Source organism: Medicago sativa, chromosome 8 (assembly GCF_051527215.1).
Source record: "Medicago sativa cultivar Bolivia chromosome 8, Bolivia_mono, whole genome shotgun sequence".
NCBI classification, from domain to species: Eukaryota; Viridiplantae; Streptophyta; class Magnoliopsida; order Fabales; family Fabaceae; genus Medicago; species Medicago sativa.
The window spans coordinates 37,852,767-37,872,695 of NC_140756.1; the positions used below are offsets into that span (position 1 = coordinate 37,852,767).

General features: G+C 32.7%; 1 protein-coding gene and 2 long non-coding RNA genes across 3 annotated transcripts; all 3 read right to left on the bottom strand.

Annotated features, from left to right (window-relative positions):
- Positions 1-8,441: 8,441 nt before the first annotated feature.
- Positions 8,442-8,981, bottom strand: LOC146898931 (uncharacterized). Its single transcript, XM_085736660.1, has one exon. The coding sequence runs from the start codon at positions 8,979-8,981 to the stop codon at positions 8,442-8,444; it is 540 nt and encodes a 179-aa protein (XP_085592786.1).
- A 6,709-nt stretch (positions 8,982-15,690) lies between these two features.
- LOC146898932 (uncharacterized) lies at positions 15,691-16,546 on the bottom strand. The gene is made up of 3 exons (XR_015023608.1): positions 16,334-16,546; positions 16,093-16,241; positions 15,691-16,020 (listed from the first exon to the last, which is right to left on the bottom strand). It is a non-coding gene; the product is annotated as an uncharacterized LOC146898932 (long non-coding RNA).
- Positions 16,547-18,278: 1,732 nt separating this feature from the next.
- On the bottom strand, positions 18,279-19,673 carry LOC146898933 (uncharacterized). Its single transcript, XR_015023609.1, has 5 exons — positions 19,535-19,673; positions 19,111-19,170; positions 18,682-18,795; positions 18,505-18,589; positions 18,279-18,406 (listed from the first exon to the last, which is right to left on the bottom strand). It is a non-coding gene; the product is annotated as an uncharacterized LOC146898933 (long non-coding RNA).
- Between the last annotated feature and the right edge of the window lie 256 nt (positions 19,674-19,929).

Below are 19,929 nucleotides of genomic sequence, written 5' to 3' on the forward strand. Positions count from 1 at the left end.
AAGACCGCACTGCTTTATGCCATAATAATATTTATGTCACACTATATGTAGTTTATTCAAGTTATTATCCATGTGCAAAACAACTCATTGACCCTCTAATGACTCGTTATTTTATTCTACAACAAAGTGATTATAAGAACAAAGAAATATTTGATCTATTTTCTAAACAAAGAAATAGTATAAATCCATTAGTCAATTAATCTATAAAAGATTATGGGAACTCAAACAACGAAAATATGTACTTAGTCAATCTAATGCGGCAAACAATTAATATATATATATATATTGTAATGGACCAAACGTCGTAAGGGTCATGGAATGTTCCTGTAGACCAATATGATGGGATGTTTAAGGGACAATAGGAAGAGTAGTGTTTGTTCGGTTAGGAGTTGACACTTGGTCTTGGTTACACCCATAGCGTAACATTTTTGTCACAAATAATGATTTGATGTCTTTCTCATACTCATTGTTATTCCTTGTGTATATATAAAGGTTACAAGGCTATACAAGTAATTACAGTAAAATTAAATATGATGTGTTAAGTTAATTTCACGTGTGGCCAACAAAAAAATGAAAGAAAGAAAAAATCATTTCAGCATCGCGTAAGGGAACTTGGTGAGTCAAATGGCCTAAGGGGGTATTTTGGAAAATAATTATTTCACAAGGACGGAATTCAAACAAAAAATTTTACAAGGGAGAAAACCGGAAATAGCATATATTATAGAGGGTAAAACATTATTAACCCTAAATATAATAAGGAGAACAAGTCAACTTCTTATTCACACCCCCCCTCAAATTGATGCGGCTGGTCAATGAGCATCAATTTGCCAACAAGAAACTGAGGACATGGACGGGGAACAACCTTGGTAAGAATATCTCCAATTTGCAACTTAATCTGACACGAGGAAGAGATATTAGTCGTTCATCATAGGCGTCACATATTCAGTGGTGGAGCCAGGAATTTTATCGAGCCTGGGCAAAATTTTGACCTCAAATTCATATGTGACATAATATATAAATAGTCATAAATCAAAATAAAAGAGGGGGTAAATGCCCTTTCCGAGACGTATTTGCGGTGAATGTTCGAATAATATCAACATCATCAAGTGACTTGAATATCTCCCGCTCGGTGTAACATATCATCAAGTCATTGAACCACACATCGTTGATCTTGTTGGTAACAATTATTTCTCACGGGCTTATAAGATTATTTTCCTAGCTTATTGACAGGACTTGATAACTGGTGGACTTCCAACTTTTGTTGTTGTTGGTAATAGCTTTGGTGCACCCGCTATTGTTGAAGATCCACAAATTAGAAGTTAAAATCTGATTTATTATTATGCCCTATTGTAGAAGTGATTGTAAGTTTTTTTACGTATGAAGTGAATGTAAGTTGTAACTTAATATTATGTCATTTTGTCTAATAAGCTATTATGAATAGTGATTCAAATTTTGTTACCATAAATTAAATGAGCAATGGAGTATATATAGATTTTGATTTCTGTGAGTATTGAGTATTGGTTTGGGTTAATGGTACAATAGTTCATAGTTAGGGAGAATTATTTTAATTAAGTCAATTCAAGAATTTATTTTTAGAATTTATAGTAGAATAGAAAATATAAAAAATAAAATAAAACACTTGAATTCTGTGTTTTTTCTTTTAAGTAGGAAAAAGGACTATTGGGCTGGGCTTGCACAAAGAAAGTAGCAGCTGAGCCCGGACTAGAGCCCAGGCTAGCTAGGGGGGTGCCACAACCCCTGCACATATTGAATGACAATCAACTTCGTTATGCTTGGTGAGTTCATGAAGAATGGGATTTGCAACGATTTGGATAGCACTTGTATTGTCAGCATAAAGTGAGGAAGACTATGTTTGAAGAACATGGCATGATACTAAGATTCAGTAGAAGATTTAAAGACTCTATCTTGTTTCTTACTTTTCCATGAGATCAACGAAGAGCCAAGAAACATGCACCAACAAGTGACAGAGCGTCGAGTATCATGGTATCCTTCCCAATTGACATCACTATAAACACTCAACTTAGGAGAACTTCCAATGAAAATGAATAGGCCACGATGAGAGCTTCCCTTCAAGTAACGAATTATACGTAGAATTGCTGCCACGTGAAGATGACCAGGAGAATGCATGAATGGACTTACTTGCTGAACAACAAAAGATATGTCTGGGAGTAATATTCAAATAATTAAGACTACCCACTGTTATACCCTAATTTTGGACCTAAAAATACTTGATCAAAATGTTTTTCCATATTTGATATGTGTCTATTACTCTTGAGAGATTGCGAATTTGATATTGTTTACCCTGATATTTTACTATGTTTTAGCTGCACGTTTTACTGTCTTTGTCTTGAAAAAATTTCAATTGTGACTTTGTCTATGTTTTCTTGCATTTTAAACCATCCAAAGGGTTTTTCTTGCATTCCAAGTTATTTGAAGATTGTCTCTGATCAATTGCATATTTCTTTGCATTTTATTTCAATGTTATTTGCAAAATTCATAAAAAGGGTATTTTAGTCATTTCCTGTGTTAAAACTCTTTTTAATCCCTAAAAATTGTCTCTGAGTCTTTTCAATTTGCTTGTATAAACTCTTGCTTTAATTCCCTGTTAAAAACCATTTTAAAATTGCATTTGAGTCATTTTAGTCCCCAGGGGCATTTTGGTCATTTCACATAAAATTTTGACAGAGAGAGGTTACTTTGAAGTACCTAATTTATGTAGTTAGTTCATTTTAGTCCATTTTGTGTTTTTTATTGGTTTCACTTTACATTTTTTCCATTTTACCAATTTTATTCCAATTTTATTATTATTTTCATTTCAGTCCTTCAAGATTTTAAAAATTGCACTTTAGTCCTTTCTTCCATTTTATTTTCCTTTTAAAGTCTTTTTCGATTTGCATTTTAGTCCTTTGGTCAAAATTGCCTTTTTAGTCCTTTTTTCAGAAATTGCAGTTTAGTCCTTTGAATTTCAGAAATTGCAGAGTGGTCCAAGCCCCAAATTCAGTCCAAATCCGAGCCAAACAAGTCCAGGAACACATGTCAGCAAGCTATTGGCCAAGGCATCACACTTGTCAGCTATAAATACGACACATCATTAATGCACAGAAAAAGAATCAATCATTCAACGCCAACTCAACAAACACTTTCCCTATTTCTCTCTCTTCTCAAGAAGATCAAAACCCTAACCGTTTTCAGAAAATCATCAAGAACACGAAGAACACTATGAAACCCTAGGTTTCCAGAATCAAAATTCAAAGCCAAATTCCACGAATTCGTGGTGATTCTCAGTGATTCATCAAAGAATCCTCATCATCGAATCGTTACCTCTGCAATTCGAGTGCGAATTCACCATTGTTAACGGCGAACTCAAGCACGATCACAGAGGGTTTGAGGAGAGAAGAAGAGGATCGAAGTGAAAACGAAGAAGAATCAAACCAGAGAAGAAGAAGAAACTCACCGATTTATTTTGGGTTTCCAGAGACAACAAATCAAACACCGGAAGAATCAGAAGCAGTTACGAAGTTCTCCAGTGAAATCTTTGTTCGAATCTCCGATTAAGACAGGTAATATCACAAACCTTCTCTTCTTTTCTTTCAAAACATCAACGAGGGCGCGTGAGTGTGTCTAATCGACGAAATGATGTAGATCGGTGAGCTTCAAGAAAGTTTCTTTCGAAAAAGTTTTAAGATCTAAAAAGAGTTTGAAAACCGTAAGAGTTTTTCTCTGATCTACAACGTTTCAGTGCTTGCATGTGATTTCTGGCTTTGGATTTGTGTTTAGGAGGAAAAATAGAATAGATTAGGGTTTGTTTCGTTTAAATCGGTGAAAGTTTCAACCTCGTCGGAATCTGGAGGTGACGGTGGTTTGGATGAAGATTCCGGCGGAATCATGAAGATTCCGGCCGATCTTCATCTTCTCCGACCAGTTTCTTCCAGAAACCGGTGAGAAGGAGAGAGCAACGTTGAGTTAGAGTGAGAAAGGGAAGACTTAGAGAGAAAATTGAAAGGAGGAAATGATTTGAACCGGTCCTCCTAGGTATTTATAGGTAGTTAAACCGGACCGGTCTAGCACCGGTCCATTCCCCTTGCATCCTGGCCGTTGGATCTAGGTTTGATCCATCTGGATCAATCCTGTGGCTCCTGTAACTTCCTGAGATCCAGATCCAGGTTAACCTTGGGCTTGGGCCTAACTTTGCTGTTGAATTTCGTTTTACTTGTCTTTGGCTATTTCTAACACTGCCTTTTGATAATTGCACCCCTGTGATACCAAAAACTTTGATAAAAATTCCTAAAAAATTTCCTAATGCTTTTCTTGATATTTTTTGTTGATTCTTGGTGATTTTTACCTGTTAATATTGGTTAGGAAAATATAGGTGAAAATATTGATCTCTTGATTAGTTTAGTACTTTTAATTTTGTTAAAATCTTGTTAAGACTTCCGAAAATTGTGTGAAAGTTCTTGTGATTGTTATTGATACTTGAGACTTGTTTCTTGTGATATTTTTGCATGATAAAAGCTGTAAAAAAAATATATGTGATGTTTCTCATTAATATTTTTCACTTGTTTTGTTAAATTTTGTGAACTTGTGCTATGTTCTTGATTCTAATACTTTGATATATGATGGTGCTACTTGTTGTGTTATTCTATGATATATATGCCTCTGAATTTGTGGTTATTTTACTGTTTGGTGGGTTGATTTGTGACTTACTTGTTTTACAAGTTATGTAAATAGTTCTATGTGGAATTAAAGTGTAAAATAGGTCTAAAAATGCATCATAATGGAATAGATTGATACTTTCCCCTAATCCTCATTGTCAACTGAATTAAAGCCTATGGAAATTTATTGAAATGGGAGGATTAGGAATCATGTATTGGCTTTGCCTTTGTGATTAAATTTTAGGTATATTTTACCTTTGCTTTTGGTGTATTTTGAGGTCTTTTTTGGGATGTTCACTTGCTTATATTTTTCACCACACCACACCTTGTGCTACTAATCATTTTATTTCATGATTCATTCATCCATAAGCATCTCATCCTCCATCTTCTATTCTTAGCTTTTATTTCTTGCACTTAAATTTTTGCCAAGACTTAGTATGTAAAAACTTAGGGATTTTGTAATTTTCTTTATGCTTTTAATTTCTTGCAAGACCATAGAATGTAAACTAGGGCATATGTAAAGGACAATGGACTCTAATGATGTACACCGACACATGCACACACATCACATGGATACTTTAGATATATGCTTAGGGAATGTATGCTTTAGATGTATGCTTAGGAATCATGATACTTAGAAAAAATTCTCTTTTCCAAAAAAAACATGAACAACTTCACTCAAATAATTTTCCAAAGAAACCTTGGGATCCAAATCCCATTGAATTTTCCCTTTATTTTCTTAAACAAAAACTTTAATGAATTTTTAATCATACTTAGACTTCATTTTGCAAAATAACTAATTCCACCTCACATTTTCCAAATCTTATGCCCTTGAGGCCTCTCTCTCTTATTCTTCAAAATTCCATTTTCAAAATTAAAATCAACCAACAAAAACAAAAAACATTTTTTGGAAGAGAACTACATGGAGTTTGATCCCTAAAAAGGGTATGTAGGCAAGAAGTAAAAACTTCTCCAAGTCCAATAAAACAAAATTCAAACACATTCTTCTCCCTCCAATTCTTAACCTAGCAAACCCTTAGGTGTAAATAACACTTTCAAATAGCATTTAAAAATAAAGTGCGCGCGTAGAAAGTAAAGACGGTTCCTATAGGATACTATAGTCGTTATGGGTGTCTAACACCTTCCCGTAACGAAAACAACTCCCGGACCTCGATTCTCAAGGGTTTTTCTTATTTTTCCCTTCCCAAGAAAAAATGAGATATCAAAGGTTAAAAAGGTTCAAACTTAATCAATGTTTGACACCCGAAAAACCAAGATAAAATACCCACAAGTTGCCAATACAATAAATGATCGGGCAAGAGATCACCATCAGCGAGTTGGTATTTAACATTAACCTCAAGAGGAGTATCCACTGGCTTAGCCGATAGAAATCAAATATGTGGCATACTTGCGTTGATGGAGGAAGATGCCCTTGGATGTAGAATGAACCTCAAGATACCAAGAATATAATGCAGGTTACCAAGATCTTTCATATGAAAAGATGCCTATAAATGTTCTTTAAGTATCTGAATGGAAGTATTATCGGAACCAGTAATAACCATATAATCAACATACAAAAGAATTAGGACAATTCATGTCAACATGTTATGAATAAATAGAGATGAAATATACTGAATCTGATAAAAAGAGAACCCAAGTAGAGTGAAGCTGAATTTTTCATACCAAACTTTAGGCGCTTGTTTCAAACTATATAATGAGAGTTTGAGCTTTCGTACACCCTTAGATGACGAGAATGGACCTCGAGGAGAAGTCAAATAAATATCTTTAGTCAAGTCAACATGAAGAAAAAATAATCATTTTTGATGAAGAGACCACCCATTAGAAGCAACTATAGAGAGTATAGTGCGAACAATTGTCATTTTGACAACCGGTGCAAATGTCTCATCATAATCAACCAAACTAGCCTTGTAACAGGTGAGAGATCCATCAGAATCCAATTTCACATAATACACCCATTTGCAGACAATGGGTCTGATATCAGGTCGACAAGAGACTATATTCCATGTAAAATTCTCTTGAAGATCCTGAAGTTCCTCATTCATTGCTTTAATCCAGCGCACATCTTTAACAAGTTGCGAGTAACAAGTAGGAATGGATAAGCTAGTGAGTGTGGCCATTAGAGAAGTATGTGAGGAATCATAATTGTCTAGTGAAAATCTATCTAGTGCTCGAGATGTTCGACCAGAACATCTTGCTTTGACTGGTTCAGGATCAGGTGGCAGATATGTGTCTAGAGGGGCAGTGGGAACCTGTTTCATACGTTGTCTGACATATAAATTCTGGCTTGTAACATTCTATAGATTAAGGCATAATAGACAAATTTGGAAGAATAGCAATATCATTTATGTCAGGAAAAATAAAATGAAACATGAATTGACTACCAAAAAATGTAACATTCTTCATAACACACAAAACCCTTATGAGAGTTACTTTACTCAATAAATGCAAACAGAACGACCGTGCCCCAAGCTTATACCTTTCTACCTTAATTGTCAATGATAAAATGCTAATCCTTCTGTGTTTTCTAAAATTACGTCTATGATAACAACAAAGTTATTTTTCAACTAGTTAAATTTTGGCAAAGTGCATAAAATTTTATTATGAGTAATGCATAACTGTGAATCCAAAACAGAAATAGAAAGGAAAATTTAAGAAAAATTCCGTCTATATAAATTTTATATATCTTTGTGATGAATTTTCTTTACTAGAATGTATAATTCATTGCCACCATTTGCAATATAAAGATCTTCCATTGATTGAATTCAAAGCAGATGCAATTTCTCAAACAAATAGTTTGACAATCACTTATGCTATAACCCGATTATAGTATTGGCATAACCCGATTTAAAAAAGTTTGGACAAAAAAATTCACATTGCCCCATTCAAACCAATTTAAGAAGAGGCTATGATACTATATGAGGAGATCAAATTGAGAGAGAAAGAGCAAAGAAAATTCCATACATTTAATGAATGATCTAATAGAAAGTTAGTTACAAGATTCCTATATATACAAGTGATGGAAAGATAGATAACTTGGAGAACAAGTACCGGTTATAACTAACTTCTAATGAGCTTATTTACGTATCACTAACTCAAATCTAGGAGCTATGACCTACTAATGACTGGTAGTAACCGAAAAAAATCAAACATATAAACCTTGAGAGAAACAAATTCCAAGATCACAAGCCAACACCACCAAAACAACTCAAGTAGATTTTATCTTTTATAAAATTGAAATTTATCTTATTAAAAATATTGAAATTAATCAAGCATTATCTTACATTTATTCGGATGTGAGTTCGCTTCTATGATAATTATTCGCATGCCTACGTACAAGCACTAACATGTTAACATATCAAATTTTTACGATAAAACCATGAATTTCGAAAAAATTTATGCCTTTTTAAAAAATATAATTCTATTTCATTAGGTAAAGACAAATAAAATTATGAATAAATGATTTAGAAGAAGGGTAAACTTAGAAGAAATAAAGAGATCCACCAAAAAAAAGTTATCAAAGATGTACCAAGGCTTTGGTTTCTTCCTTATACAAGTACATTTAAAAAGGCTATTTTTTTATTCGATAAATAATGATAAATTTAAAAACAAAATAGTCAAAACAAAAAAATATTACGTTTGTTAAGGCTTGACCATAGTTAGTTAAGGCTTGACCATTTTTAGCCAAGGCTTCAACTATCATATTTCCTTCCCTATGGATGTGAGTGAAAATTAAAGACATGTTTCTCACTAAAGCCTTGAAGTTGTTCCATCGTATGCTAAGACTCCGAGAACTGCAGAATTCTCATTCATGGCCCTAACCATCATCAAAGAGTCACTTTCCAACCAAAATTCCTTCCAATTGAGAGATGCAGCCTTTTCCATAGCAAACATTGTTGCACAAAGTTCAGTCATATAAGAAGAAGCATGGCCAGTATTATGATCAAAGCCTAGAAGAAAGTGAGAGTCAATGTCCCTGAAAACTACTTCAATGGAACCACAATATGGAGATCCAGAAGTTGAACCATTGATGTTAGCTTTCATCCATAAAGTCTGAGGAGAAAGCCAGAAGACTTCTGAAGTGGGAACTAATATGCTGCCTCTAAGAGGAATGTGAAAAAGCAGAGCAATTTTAAAGTATGTAATGGAGGGGTTGCTAGCACCAGAAGTCAAAGAATACCTGAACTTTACTTCAGCAATGACACTATTAATCATGATGGGGGTATAATCAATCTTATTATGAAAGTTTCTCTTATCCCTTTGAATTCGGATGCACCAAATGATGTTCATGATTGCATATATCATTACTTGATGTGCACGCTTACTCCACCTACCAATTGAAATTTTTAGAGACCACAGAACAAGTAAAGAACAAGTGCTATAAAGTTTCTACTTGATATTTGAAGATGCAGCAGACAGACACAATGCAACAATCCCTATTTCGTAAGTTTTTATCAATTGGGAGCTTGTTGTGTTCCAATCTCCAGGTGATGAAAGCTTTGGTGGGAGGAGCAAATTTGTTCCAGATTATATTGCACCAAGGAAGCTTGGTTCCTGACACAACAAGAAAATCATAAGCCAACTTAATATAGAGATCACCCTCCAAGCATAGAGCCAGTCTTGTTTCATTCTATCAAAAGGAAGAGAAGTATTCATGTTATTTGCTGGGATAAAAACATCATTCAGAATCAAGTAATCAGGTATATTCTACTTTCAATTTAGAATATAATCAGAGGTTGTCATATTGAGAGAAGCATGAAGAGATGCAGGAATTTTCAAATAATCCACTGAGGACCTAGCCAACCATTTATCTGTCCAAAACATCACTTGTCTCCCTTCTTTTATGGTCCAGGTAGAATTTCGAAGCACAACATTGACATGAATTTTTAAACCATGCGAAAAAGATGAGGTGACAGGATAAATCACAGGCTTCCCTCTTTTGAAAAATCTATCTATGCACACCCCAAACCATTGTTCATCTGAAGTCAGACGTTTTCCAACAAAGATGAAGCAGGAAAGCTTGCTTCACAAGGAAAGGATCCTTCACAACCAAACCTCCCTCGTCTTTTTGTTTACAAACTTTTCTCTGTGCCACAATACAAATTTTGTGTTGAGTAATATCCAGTTGCCTTGCCATTAATGGAGATAGACAGCTTAGCAGATTGAAGGATAGAATCCAATTACAAGAACAACTTTATAGCATCGATGTTTTTCTTGATATCAATTTTGAGAGCCATACTCCCCCATAAGATTTCTTGCTAAGAAAGTTAACATCTTCTGATGCTAGAGAAACAATTTTAGAAGCAACAATTCCTAATCTATTTGCTAGAATCTTAGTGGTAATTTTAAATTGATTGATTGTGAAGGAAGTTCTAAACACCATGTTGTTAAGCCAGCCACAACGTCTAGACCAGTTAATCCAGAGCAAAATACACAACTACCACTTGTAGTTGAATAGGTATTATGGGCACATCCGCAATACTAAATAAATTAGTTCGTGGTAATGTTACTCCATTTATTTTTAGCCGATTCAAGAAAGCAATATAAGTGAGACGATCCATAAAGCCAATGCTTTATGATTTTGATGAAATTTTGGTGTTCAACTATCTTGCAGGGTTATTCTGAACTCCTGATCCAAATCAACTTGACATTTTGAAAATTTCACAATTATATATTTTCGTCGGTTTCAAATACAATCTAAATTTAAAAACTAATTGATCCAAATTTAAACCAAAATATTCAATATCGGAGGAAGTATCTACATATTATCTAACATTGATCTATCATTTATAGAAGGCTGATAATTTAGCATAATATATTCGATAAGGGAATTGATGTATTATTCCATATAAAATTTATTATTGCACTCAAATTAATAATGAGTTTCATCAAATAATGAATTGTTAAAGAGAATTTGAGTTTAATTCATCTAGGCTAAGTATGGCTTTCGAGCAGGTCTAAGTATGCTTCCGATCTTGTCTCTCGAGCAGGTCTAAGTGATGGTAAAATCGAACACACTCCTCTTGAACCAAACGTTCGATTTACTCCTCAAGATGGTACTTTACTTAATGATGCTACTCTGCATCGGCAGCTCGTAGGTAGTCTGATATACCTCACTATTACTCGGGTAGATATTTCATATGTTGTTCATCTTGTTAGCCAATTCATGTCTTCTCCATGTACCACACATTACGCTGCTGTCCTTCGGATTATTCGGTATATCAAGGGTACTTTATTTTATGGTCTTCATTACTCGGCTACATCTCCATTGATTCTTAGAGCCTACTCTGATGCCGATTGGGTCGGTGATCCAAGTGATCGTCGTTCTACCACTAGTTTTTGTATTTTTCTTGGAGATTCTCTTATATCTTGGCGTAGCAAGAAACAAACCTTGGCAGCTCGCTCTAGCACTGAAGGTGAATATCGTGCTCTTGCTGATACTACTTCTGAGATATTGTGACTTTGTTGGCTTCTTACTGATTTAGAGACATCACAATCTTCACCAACTGATCTATATTGTGACAATCGAAGTGCGATTCAAATCGCCCACAATGACGTTTTTGACGAGCGAACCAAACATATTGAAATTGATTGTCACTTCATTCGTCAGCATCTTCTTCATGGTGAACTTCATCTTATCTCCATTGGCACTCTTGATCAACCAGCTGATTTTTTCACAAAGCCTCATTCTCCAAGACGTTTTCGCACTTTAGTTTCCAAACTCAAGTTGGTTGAAGCTCCGTCCACTTGAGTTTGAGGGGGGATGTTAAGTATATTACAATTCTCTATTTATTGTAATTATATTGTAATTATGTTAGGAGTAATTAGCCTTTATGTGTAATTATTCCTTGTGTTTCTTTGTCTCCAATCCTATAATATAAATAGGACAATTTCCTTGTACTTGAAACACACATTGAATATACAAACATTTCTTATATCTTCTTGAGTTTCTACACTCATATGTCTGTTTCAAATTTTAAAATTTTATTCCTGAGAATTGAATTTTCCTAGGAGTTAATGTTGTTTTGTTCCTGAGGGAATTGGAGGAATAAAGGTGTGTTTGTTTTAAGTTACATTTGTTGATTCCTAGGAATAAAATAATATAAATATATATGTCTATGTTTGTTACAAGTTTACTAAATTTTATTCCCGAGTATAAAATGTTCTTGGGAATATAAAAAAAATCCAAAGAAAAGGGTGGGAATAAAGTTGTTATGGAGACTGAGAATAAATATGTAATTAACAATTATAATCCCTATTTTTATTGTTCCTAAGAATATTATAAAGTTAAGCAAACATATTTTTTCTAAATATCCTGGAATAAAATTCTCATCTTTATATTCCAAACAATGTTATTCCTGAAAATAAATTTGGTAAACTTGAAACAAACACACCATAAAGTTCCCATGAAGGTGGGAATAAAGACATTAATTATTATTGTAAGACCCGTAATTTTGAAAAAAAACAATAAATGTTAATAATATAATATTATGCTACCTCATTTATTTTAGTTTACGATCAAATAAAAATAAATAATACCTTCGACGATGAATTTATCGCTACTCGAATATTTTGTGATTTTTGTAGCGATAGCGACTCATGATTAAATTTTCAGAAAATTTCTCGAGAATTTAATTTTTAGGCTCTTCAATAAACGGAAAATTTACCACGCTTAATTTTTAAAACAAACTCCGTTTTGTACGAAATTTTTTGTATAGATTCATAAAATTATTCATGATAGATTATTGCAGTAAAAATAATTTCTCCGTCGGAAATTTTCACAGCAGAAAACGCCGTATAGAATACTCGGATAAAATGTTATTTCATCGGCAAAAATAATTTCAGACATTTTTATCGGTATCACGTATAACTGTCAACCGCGATCGATTGCGTTTAAAATTAGGTGACATTTATAGAAATGAGAGTGGAAGAATAATCATGATTAGTTTTTAGAAGTAACCAAGTGTTTATGGTTAATGGAAATTGTTAGAACTTATAGTAATTAAGGAACCAATTGTAACTAGTAAAGTCTAATGATGAATTGCTTTGCTAAGAAAGAAAATATCTTCTCCTTCTTATCCTCTTCCTTTCCTCACACGGCTATACACACACATGCATATTCCAATTTTTTTTGTTATAAATATATGTATATGTATGCCAAACAAAATTGCTCATTCTCACTTCATTCTCTTCTCTTTCACGTCATCTCTCTTCTCTCTTCTATCTCTTTTCTTTCTTCTTTCTTCTCTCTTCATTCTTCTCTCTTCTTTCTTTTCTCTTCTTTTTCTTTCACGATTCTTTCTTCATTCTTCCTTCTTTTCTTGTTCTTCATTCTTATTTCTTCTTTCTTCTCCCTTCTACATATGAAAATTACAAGAACCTTGAGAAAGGTAATAACACATGAAAAATTTACTCTTCTTTCCTCTCCTTTCTCACGTGTCCCTTCTTTTTCTCCTATCTTCATACTTCTCTCTCTAAAAATCACTTTCTTTTATTCATCCTTCTTTGATGGAAACTAGTTGCTCATGAATTACCTAAAATTGTTTGGCTTGGATTTGTTTTAGCATGTCTCTAAACATAAGATTCAAACACTCACCCTCCTTTCCTTATCTTACGTGAGCTTCCTTCTTTTTCTACTTCAATTTTTATTGTTTTCCTATAAGTAATTATGAAGAAAATTAAGTGGTGGTGTTTGGGAGTTAGAAACTATTATGACTTCATGGTACCTAGAAACCTAATTAAGGTAATAATTCCTTCCTTATATTTTACTTCCTCTATGATCAAAACTTTGCTATTGTATTATTCTTAAAAAAAAAAAAAAAACCAATTGATCTAATAATAGTTTATAAGTTAGTAGGCTTTTTAAGGAACAAAGTACTTTCCACTCCTTTTATTTCTTGTGTTGGCCGAACCATGTGATTCTTTTTGGACAAAAATATACTATTTGATTTTATAATGGGTTGGGTTAAAACACTTTAGATCATGAATAATTTATTTAAAGAATCAAGAATTTTCCTTCATTGAACAAACCATGTTTTAAAAAAAAAGAATATGATTAATTTTTAAGGCTTAATTCTTTTATGAATATCATAGTTTGTGTATAGGTACTAATGGATCCAAAAGAAAAGTTGTCTTTCAAGAAAAATAATTTTGTAAAAGAATTGAGTTTTAATTATTTTGCTTTGATGATTTAACTAAGTTGTGTTGGATATATTTAAAGAAAATATGATGTAGTTGTGTGTGAGTGTGGGGAGGGTTATTTTAGAAATCATTATCTTTAAAAATGAAAAAAATTAAATAAAAAGAATGTAAAATAATTAAGCTTTGGATATACTTTTTAGCCAACACCCTTTCGCCATATATGGAACCTTCCCCGGAAACATTGGACATATTGGACTTTTAACATGTGTATATATGCATACGGACGATGCAAAGAAAAATGAATATATGGACATTTGGACTTTGATTTTCCTCCGAATCATGACTACCAAAGTTTAACAATATGAGTTTAGGGTGATGTTATGTTTTTTTTAGTATTAACTAGACCATCGACCCGTGCTAACGCACGGGTCATACAAAAGAACAAATATAGCACAAATATGAAAGTAAATACTTGAATCAGAAAAATAGTATAATTCAATTCATAAAATAAATTGCCACAAACGTTTTTAATGTACTATATTAAACAATTTCCATGACATCGACCTTGTTAAAGTAACATAACATATAAATTTAATGGCTTAGTCTTTTGAAGAAAAGAAAATTCAACGTATGTCGACATAAAAATAGCACTGATATGCAATAACAACAATACTATAAAACAAAGTGCTACACATTACGGAATACTTCTCTATAGACCACCACATTTGATGTCACATCAGTATCTTGGCCGTCCTCATCACATGATCGAAAGTACCAATCAACACCAGTTTCGACATCAAATAGAGTGGCAAGTACCGAACCTTGACACACCTGTAAAAAAAAAATCATCGCCTTTTGCATAAAAATCTTGTACATGTATATTGACTTGAATCCAAAACGATATTTAAAAATTTCAAAAATAGACAGCTACCTGAGTTGACTCAATCATACTTTCGATTGTCATTCTCTTGGTGTTGAGCAACTCATCTGATAGAGATGCAGAGCTATTTGTTGAAATTTGGCGAACACTTTGGGTCAACTGGAGTGATGCATTTTTCATTCTGATAAAAGTATACCATATCATTAAAAGCGCAGTGAAACTCAAGTAGCTAAGTTGTAGAAAAAATTCATAAGTCACTAAGTTGTAGAAAAAAAAAGTACTAACACATAAGTTTCAAGAGAAAAGATGTATGGTTTATTATAATGAGCGAATTGGTCATGAAAACTATACAGGCGTAGAGTATATGTCCAACGATGGATTGATAATATTATAAAGATTTTTTTTTGACAGATAATATTATAAAGATTTTTTCCTTAAAAGCATGTCAATATGTAACTAAATCTTTATAGCATATCAAAGAGAATATTCAAATAAAATGTTAACGTCTTTATTTAAAAAATTTACAAAAACGTGAAGTATTAAAAGTATACTATTTGATCCATTGACTACAGTTTTATACCACAACTAAATTAAACCAAACATATTACTATTAGATTATATATTTTTTTCTCTTAGTTGAATGGAAGTTGACTATAAGCAGGCATTGTTTGTACAAACAACGAACTATAAGCAGGCATTGACTATTACACATATCTCTTTCTATCTGTATTCACTATTATAAGCCTTTATTCCAAAGCATACAAAAACGGAAATGCTTACCCTATCATGCAAGCAGCAACATCAGGTAAATCGCCATTAAGTATCAGCTTAGTCCCAAAAAACGCATTAGCAATTCCCATTACACCCAGTTTTAACAACGTGAACATCAAGTGAAAAATATTTTTCTAGTTAATGGGTGGATATTAGGAGAAAGTAGAAACTAAAAACAATGAGTGGTGAATTACAAAGGCTAAAGTATGAGCTATTAAACATCAGTATTTTAACAGCAGTATTTTAAGAGATTCATAATACACGTAATATCTTTAACAACGCAATATAAACTAAATATTGTTAAAAGTACAATAAATGAACCTCATAGTGACAAATAATGCATACAAAGTTAACACTAAAGCCCACCAAAATACATCCTCAACACAATAAAATAGAAAGCTGGTTCATATGCTATGTAGATCTTGTCATGTAACAACAAATGCCTCCAAATGATTCTTAGACCAGTGGGTTTGAAATACGCCTAACAGGTAACAACTTCTGGGTCAAATTCAAAACGCTTGGACATACAACTGCCAACTAAATTAACCAATTATAGTTAGATAGACATGGATAAAATGATATCATAGAACGTATTAGTTTAACATTTACCTGTCTTCATGAAAAATAGTGTATAAGCCTAACAGGAGAAATGACTTCACATCAAGGATATTAAAATAGGGTAGCTAGCATGATTTGTACATCAGTGGTTCAAAAAGACGCATGAACGGCCAAAAGCTTATGGTACAAATTGGATTCGCCTGGACACACAATTGCTAACTAAATTAACCATTCACAGTTAAATACAAACGAAGTAAAGCAACACATATAACGTATGAGTTGAGCTGATTACATGTCTTGATGAAAATTGCGTAGGCGTTCTTGTTTTCACATTGTTCCTTGAGATTCCTCTCCAATCACCTTTTCCAACTTTCTGCAATCCAACCAAAAACATCTTGTGCTCTTCCTCCGTCCACATAATCCCTGATCCATTCAAAGAAAATCAATAACAATAATTACTTTTCAATTTCAATCAATTCAAACAAAGGAAGAAACACAAAAATTATCAAGTTAATTTCAAGTCTTCGCCTGAAAAAATTAAAACAGTTGCATATGCAAAAATTAAAATAGTACCAGCTGCGTAAAATTAAAACCTGCAAGAATTTCTAAACTTAATCAATGTGGAGCAAGTTTAATCCCACTCAATGTGGAGCAAGTTTAATCCCACAACAGCTGCAGGATTTCTAAAACTAAAACCTGAATAATTCCTACTTTAGTAACATAGTACAGTGTCAAGATTGATGCCTAAAGCTGTAAATTACATAGCAGAAATATCATAAGCATCCATCTGTTACAATATGAGTCATTCCAGAATAGGCTCCTTTGACTGCAAATAACCTGATGAATTTCCTACTTTACTATGAATAAGAGTTCCTCAAAGTTTCAAGCATTTGGGCTTTTCTGATTTTTTTTTACTAACCATTAATTGTCTAGAGAAAAGGGACATTATAATTGAAGTTCGACCAAAAGGTTGTAAAATTTGTTTGAAAATTGTTAAGAGTTATAAATGAGTGTTTTGTTCCCTGATTTGTAAAACATGAACATAATTAAGTAAAGAATATGTTATGCAAAGGGAAACAAACTTGATGCCTAGTTTATGAGTCTGTCCCTACATTCAGTTGTAGAATGCCAATTCCATGGTAAGCAAAATCACAGTTCCTGAATGTATTTTTTTTTTCTTATATTAGTATTATGAATGCAAATAAGATACCAAATTAAAACTAATAACATTTGGGAACTAAATTAAAAGCTGACACAATATATGTGATTTACAATTTACAAAAGAATAATAAAAGGCATTTAGTTTAATAAAAAAACGGCATTTAGTGTACGTAAACAGAAAAGTTGCATAAAAATCTCACAAATTCGATGCCATGAAAATGTGAAGAGAGGGAAAGCTCTCGGTTACTGTGGCATGAAAGCAGAACATGACTTAAAGAATATCCAAAACAAATCATGAGTGAAAGAATATCCAAAGCAGAACATGACTTAAAGAATGTACCTAAGTCAACATGACTTAAAGAATATCCAAAACAGAACATATAGTCGGTTACGACTTTTCAATTTCCATTGTCACTAAAATGATGAAATCATTGTCATCAATAGCAGGAAATTTCAATTATTAGAAATTGTATGAAATTACATATGCTCTTGAAAATCTTGACACAATGGCAAAACATGTAAAGAACATATAAGCCTAAAATCATTGATAAGTTATATTATGAAGTTTTTCCTAAAGAAAGTATAATTCCCTCATAAAATTGTGGCCTGTCAAAACATTACTAACATTGCCCATAGCAAATTTCTCACAAAATTCGGCAGATACGACGTTCAAAAGAAGTAACAACACATAGATGCTATATAATAAACATTAAATTTTGGTTTATGCTTATGTCTCTATTTCATCATTTACATGATTTATAAGACAAAAACATTAAATCAAAACACAGAGTAACAAACAAAATGCTATATAAGTTGTCATTTAGAGTTTAGACCAAGTTACCTAATATAATAATCAAAAGTCTAACATTGATGATAAAAATCAATAATCAAAAGAAAGGGAAATGGATCAAGAATTATTACTCGAAAGGAGTTGAGGAATCTTTCACAAAATTGAGGAATCTTTCACAGAAAAAATAGGTGAAGTTGAGGAATCATACAACTTGTTTTTTTTTTGTACAGTTTTAAGGAGATAAAAAAAGATTCCTGAATAATAAGCAGTAGCTCAAATATATAACGTTCAGAAAAGGAAAAATACCTTTGGTTAGAAAAATACTTATCATATGTTTGAAATCAACCTTAAAATAGTTCCAAGTTATCAAAGGATAAACCAATCACATTCCAAATCCAATATGAATAGTCAAATCTGAAAGCTAAAATGAAGTGATTAGGGAAATTAGAGCACAAACAAAACCAGAGTTCAATCTACTCACATACACAGTGGCAGAATATCAAATATATTACCTTTTCAACAACTTTTAAGCTTTTGGGAATCACTCCATGTGTCATATTTGAAGTTTACAAAGAGAGAACCTTAATAAACACCTACCTGTAAAATAAGAAATACGATAAAAATAGATGAGGACAATAAGAAGCCTTTAGAACTACAAAAAAGTAAGTACGATTTTCAGTGGGCCTCACCATGAATGTCAAAATTCTGAAGGACAATTGCTCTTAGTTCATCGGGCTCCATCGGTGTTCGGCCGCCAGAGAGTTCTTTTTACTACTGTGCTCTTGTTCTTCTTCCATGATGTGCTGAAAAAAATAAAATAAGGTGAGATGGTGGAAACAAATTGCAATAACTATTTTCAAATTGGCATCTGCGGCTATAAAACTAACTACATATCAACCAAGTGTAAACTAAATACTTGTAAAATGAAAAAACACCATTAAACTCGATATAGAGGCACATATAAAATCATCGATATCAGTGTAGAGTAATATCAACCTAGCATAAAACAATTAGTTGTAAAATGAAAAACACCAAAAAAATAAAAAAATAAAAACCTATTATATGATCATCTAAAAAAAAACTGCAAAATAAGAAAACAAATTACAAATGAACCTCACCTGAAAAAGTATAGAAGCTTCAAACTTGACTTCCATATGGATGATTTCACATTTCACAACCTGTAAATAAGAGGAAAAACACAACAAATATTATAGTTCATACACAATCATTCAAACACTTTTACATACACCTTGTGGGTTGAAGAAATCAGCAACAGTGCATTTACAAAATATTGATTCATCGTATAAATACTATTGAAATTCAATAATTCAAACACTTTTACATACACCTTGTGGGTTGAAGAAATCAGCAACAGTGCATTTACAAAATATTGATTCATCGTATAAATACTACTGAAATTCAATAACCAGATAAGATGAAGAATTTTACTTGAAAAAACATTAGGTTAAACCTAAGCAATAATTTGATTGGAAAAACAAACGACAATGAAGATGAGAGATGGAGAGAGAGAGAGGAACAAACTTTGAGTTGGAATATAAATAATTGATTGTCGGTGGCAGTGGATTCATCGGTAGTGAAGGGAGAGGATCGGTTGCATCGACGATGAATATGGTGTCGGAGCAGTCGAGTGAGTGCGAGAGAGATGCCTTCTAAACTGGATCAAAAAAGTAGAGAGGGATGTGAAACTCTGAGAAGAGTGTGAATCGCAGAATGAGAGAGAGGAGGAGGGGAAGGGTTTGAGTTATGATACGTTTTTTTGTATTCTGGCTAAAATTGTGGATCAGGTAGCATCTTTCATTTTTTATTGGAATTAGTTATGTAAACAATTTTTTTAAGTAATAAAAAATAGGAATATTAAGCAGAAAAAATAGTGGATAGTGGTTTGTTTTACGTATAGTTGTTAAGGAAAATAGGGC

Coding starts and splice junctions, on each gene's coding strand:
- LOC146898931 (XM_085736660.1), bottom strand. CDS start 8,981: ATGAACATCATTTGGTGCATCCGAATTCAAAGGGATAAGAGAAACTTT.